The sequence below is a fragment of the Phalacrocorax carbo genome, chromosome 17 (assembly GCF_963921805.1).
Source record: "Phalacrocorax carbo chromosome 17, bPhaCar2.1, whole genome shotgun sequence".
Classification (NCBI taxonomy): domain Eukaryota; kingdom Metazoa; phylum Chordata; class Aves; order Suliformes; family Phalacrocoracidae; genus Phalacrocorax; species Phalacrocorax carbo.
In genome coordinates, this window is record NC_087529.1 from 665513 (window position 1) to 670592 (window position 5080).

Sequence of the window (5080 nt, forward strand, 5' to 3'; positions counted from 1 at the left end):
TCCCGCCTCAGGAGCCACTGAGAACGGGGTGATAAAGTGTACGGTCAAGGAGAACAACTAATTGGGGCGTAGACAAGAACTAAAACAAAGTGCCCAGTAGTGGAATTATCCTCGTTATAATACGAAAAATCAGGCCCATAGGGCAGGAACCGCCCCCCCTCTACTGAGTCCCTTAACCGATGAGCATACGCGGTAAATTAAAAGTTAGCTGTACCCGTTACATCCAGGCGAGAAAGAAATTCACCATTTATTAGCTGAGGCGTGTGAACGTTAGCTGCAGTTGACACATTTAGCTGAATAAATGCCTTGTAGCTTCTCGCTGCATGGCGCTAGCTTTGTGGGTTACCACCTAGCACCAAGCTTTGCCCAAAAGTGAGCTGAATAAAAAAATACCTCCCCTCTGTGTGTACTCTGGCGTTTTACGCCCGGGCGAACAAACCCGCTTTTTGGGCTAACGATGCCACGCTCGCTCCCTCCCTCCCTCCCCGCCTCAGGGCCCTGCGCCTGGCCCCAGGTCCCAGGTGCTGTGGTGGCCACGTGGCCGTGGGCACCCTGCCCCGCCCCCCTCACCGCTGCCCGTGCCGCTGCAGTCGCCGCACTCCTGGCAGTCGGCATCTTCCTCCATGCCGCAGCAGCGCTGGTGGGTGCCGCGGGAGCCACAGGAGCCACAGAGCAGAAGTCTCCAGGGCCTGGGGGAGCAATGGGACCCACTGCCACCAAAGGCCCCCCGAGCTGCGGGCTGCCAGCCCGGGCGCAGCGTTGGGCCCTGCTCCCCTCCAGGCAGCTGCAGCTGAGCTGCTGGCACGCAGCTGGTGCCAGGCCCAGCTCGCCATCCCAGGGACCCGACCCCCCCGGGATACCTGCCCAGAGGAGGAGACGAAGGCATCGTCTCCTCGCCGGGGCTGCAAGGACCGGGGACACGGGCACTCACCCGTTCACCTCCGCCTGCTCCCGTCCCGCCGGGCACAGGCACTGGCTGGCCTCGCTGGAGCTGTGCCGCTGGTAGTGGTCCGCGAAGGCCCCGTCCTCCTCCTCCCAGGCAGCATCCCTGCGGGAGACGGGAAGCCCTCAGCCGCGGGGGGCGTGGGGGCCACCCTGCCGGCACCCAGGGAGGCAGGAGGGGATCGGCCAGAGCACCACGGAGGGGGAAGGGGGCAGCGGGGAGGGCACCGACCTGTCGGGGATTTTGATGCCCAGGCGAAACATCTCCGCCTGGAAGGTCGGCACGTCCTGGCAGAGGGGGCAGCGCAAGTGGTGCAGGGCAGAGCGCAGCGCCTGGCCCTGGGGCAGAGAGGGCATCAACGTCAGAGCCGGGGCGGGTCTCGTTCGCCCCCTGGGAGCTGGGCGACAGGGCGACGACAGGGCTGATCCCGTCAGGGGCCGGGGGCGATGTCGCCTACCTGGATGCAGCGGCGGTGGAACCAGGCGCTGGCACAGGCAGGACTGACCAGAGCGTCGTAGCAGGGACGCTCCGCCACCGCCTCCTGGCAGATGAGGCAGGGGGTCTCGTCCTGCTGCACCGCCCGCACCCGCTGCACCGGCCGGTGCTTCCAGCAGAAGGACCTGTGGGAGGGAGGCGACGGTTCAGCCACAGGCCTCCTCTGCCCCAGGCCCTGACCTGGGTCCGGCCCTGGCCCTTCAAGGCGGCCACACTCACTTGAACTCCCCGAAGAACTGGGAGACACAGCCCCGCTCACTGCCGCAGGGGAAGTGGAAGATTCGGCGGCAGCGCCTGCGCCGACAGGCGACCGAGGCACCCCGCAGCCGGCAGATGCAGCACCTCTGTGGACGGCATGGAGGTGGACAGCGTCAGCGCCGCGCAGTCAATGCCGCGCTCCCCGGGGAGCCCTGTTCGCCCTCGCCCAGCGCAGCCCCGCCGCGTTTCGGTGGGCTGCCTGGCCATTGACACTGGGCCGCTGATAACGTCCCCTACCCTCCCCAAATCCCCAGTTGCTGCAGAAATGGGCCCTGTCGGGGGAAGGAGGATCTGGGGGCGGTTGCGTGCAGCCGGCGCGCCCCCCGTGCATGCGCAGTACGTGCACCGCCCCGTCCCGCCAGAGATCGGGGCTTTTGGCGCCTCGTTGTCGCGCCTTTTTTTCGCGCCGTTTGCTGCTTTGTACCTCCCCAGGCACGTACGCTCCTGGAAAGGGGAGATCTAGGGGAGGCGCTGTTTTCCTGAAAAGCGGGTTTGTTTGCCTGGTGTGCAAAACGCCAAAGTACGCTCAGAGCGGAGTCTTTTATTCACCTCATTTTTGCGCAAAGATGGGTGCTAGGTGGTAACTCAACAAAGCTAGTACACCGCACCAAGAAACTGCAAGGTGGTTATACAGCTAAGTGTGTCGGTCACAGCTAATATTCATGCCCCCCAGCCAGTCACTAGTTAATTTCTTTCTCAATTCACCTTAAAGGTAGAGCTCCCCTTATATTTACCACACATGCTCAGAGAGTAGGGGGCTTATTTGGGTAGGGGGTTTTCTGGCCTATGGGTGTGATTTTTAGCATTATCATGAGGATCGTTCACCTAAAAGACACTTAGTTTTAGTTCTTATCAACATCCCCATTAGTTGTCCTCCTTGACTATATGCTCTATCACCCAGCTTTCAGCTTCTTCTGAGGCAGGATGTTCCCTTTTATCAGTCTCTCAGACCTTCTCCGAGGATATAGTCGTAAAACAAATGCTTCCCTGTGCCTCAGCTCCCTTCTCTGGCCGCCAAATTCTGTTTTGCCATGCTCACATGGCTCATTTCTGTTATGAGCAGAAAATTCCATTTTCTGTGGGATAACAGTTCCCTCCCCCCATTTGAGACTGTGCCACCTTTTTCATGAACCTCATAAGTCTCACTCCTTTTTATAAGCAGAATATCATTTCTTACTATCATACTCGTAATACACCCAACTAATATATAATCAAAATTTTAACTAGCTTAGCCACCATCCATTAAGGTCAAATCCAAGTTTATGTAATATTTTGTTTAACTATCCAATTTTTATTGGAAGGCCTCAGGTCCTGTCTTGAGTTTGCCACTTGTTTTATTCAGTTTAGTTATTCATCTAGATTTATAGTAATGTTTGGGATATGAACACAATGACCCTTATCACTTAAATGTATATATGCACAAACTCCACGACCACGTAGTAACATCCTCGCAGGACACCCCGGCACCCAGCTGCCCTCCCAGCCCCTCTCCCAGAAACCTGCAGAGCCTCACTAATAAAAGCTGGAACATCACACGTGGCCTTGTTGATGTGCCGAAATGCTGTGGCGCGAGGGCCTCCGCGGTGGCCCTGACCCTCCCCTTGGCACCGCGGGTGCTGCCAGGTCATTTCCCAAACAGGAGCCGGCACTGGCCGCCCCAGGTGAGATGCTGGTGTCACCCGCTTGGGGACGTGATGTGCGGCACCAGAGCTGAACCCACGGGGGCTGGGGAGGGGGAAGCTCCACGGGAGCTGCTGAGGGGCCAAGGCCTCCCTGCCCAGGGCGGGGAGCAGTGGACCCAGGGTGCGGGGAGGGCAAGGGCGTCCCCGTGGGTCCCTTCTCCCACACCGGGGCTCCAGCAGGGACTTCAGAGACGTCCGGAGGGGTTCGTAGCACAAGCGCTTTGTTTAGGCATCAGAATTCCTAACCCTTCATTAACAGGCATATATTGATATGGTTTAAGATATTTTGGTTTAAATTATTACTTAGATAGAGTTTAAATTATTTTTCTACTGTCCCTTTTCTTAGCAAAACATATTTAGTTTAACTTAAATAAGTTAAATAGAATAATTTTTCCCATCGAACACGGCTGCAGTTCAAGTAGTCTCTTGCATGCCTGGGGCTGGAACCCAAGCCCGCTGGGCACAGCACATGGGGCATTGCGGGTGGCAGCAGGGAAGAGTCAGTTCTTCATGGTCTGGAAGTACTTCAGATGTGCCTGCACCCAGGGCAGCTGCGGGTCCGTGCACAGCTCCTTCTTCTTCTTGGTGACCAGGCTGCCAGGAGAAAACCCACATCAGGGCACTTGACGGGGGCAGCGGGGTTCTTGCGTTGCATCCCACCAGCAGCCCCCCGGATGCCCCTGACTGTGTTCCTATCCCCCTTCCCGCTACGTTTGGGGCTCTGCCCTGGCCATCACACCCTGAACCCCAGCAGCAGTGGATACTCACATCACCCCTGGCTGGGTGCAGCTGCTGCTGGTGATGTAGGCAGAGGCGACAAGGCTCCGCGGGATGGGGTGTTTCTGGTAGCTGACGCAGCAGGTGTTGGGAACGCCATCTGTAAGGGCAGAGGGGCAGACAGACAGCCCTGGTGAGACCCCAGGATAAAGCACAGGCTCTGGCCCCACCGGCGTTTGGGGTTCCCCAGGCATTTGCCGTCTCCCTCCCCCCCTGCATCATACTCCCTGGCAGTAGCTCCCACGGAGACCCCTGGCCCCAAGCCTGAGTCCCATCATTGGCGGTCATCTCCTGCTCCCAGCCCTCCCCCCAGCCACAACGGTCCCTGCTACAGGGACAGAGCTCTCCAGCTGCCCCGGCAGCTCCCATTGGAATGATGGCACACCCAGCCCTAGGGAGGACACAGTGACGCCGGACTCACCGAGATGGGCCTCAGATGGGGAGCAGGTGACCACGAGGAGGAGAGCAACCAGGGTGGCTGTGGCGACATTCATGGTGCTGCAGGGGCCAAGGGATCTGCAAGCAGGGTTGGAGCTGGATGGGGCTGCAGGGCTCTCCTCTGCACAATGCTCGGCCCCTGTGGTGAAGCCCTCCCTTTTATCCCCAGCTGCTGGGCGGGCGCAGGGTTTCAAGGAAAGAAAAAAATGAGTGCATCATACTGGAGAAATTGTGTCAGGATCGCCCAGATTTGCTGAGCTGCAGAAAGCAAGGAGACCACAGAAGGGGAAGCACTGGGCACAGGACTGCAACTTTTAGATGCCATTTGGGTGGCCGGCAAGGAATGGCGGGAGCCCAAACCCCTCCAACACCAACACCAACCCCGCTTGCTGCTGTCAGGACCCCGCCGGCCATGAGCCAGGCTGTGGCACGAAGCTCCGTGGCCAGAGCCCTGATGGCAATCCCAAGCAGGCAGCCGTGAAGCGAC

General features: G+C 58.9%; 1 protein-coding gene across 1 annotated transcript; it reads right to left on the reverse strand.

The window, feature by feature from the left end:
- Positions 1-2993: 2993 nt before the first annotated feature.
- Positions 2994-4746, reverse strand: LOC135316086 (C-C motif chemokine 3-like). The gene is made up of 3 exons (XM_064467875.1): positions 4577-4746; positions 4147-4255; positions 2994-3972 (listed from the first exon to the last, which is right to left on the reverse strand). Exons 1-3 carry the CDS (start codon positions 4647-4649, stop codon positions 3879-3881), a joined length of 276 nt encoding a protein of 91 aa, XP_064323945.1. The 5' UTR covers positions 4650-4746; the 3' UTR covers positions 2994-3878.
- Positions 4747-5080: the final 334 nt, after the last annotated feature.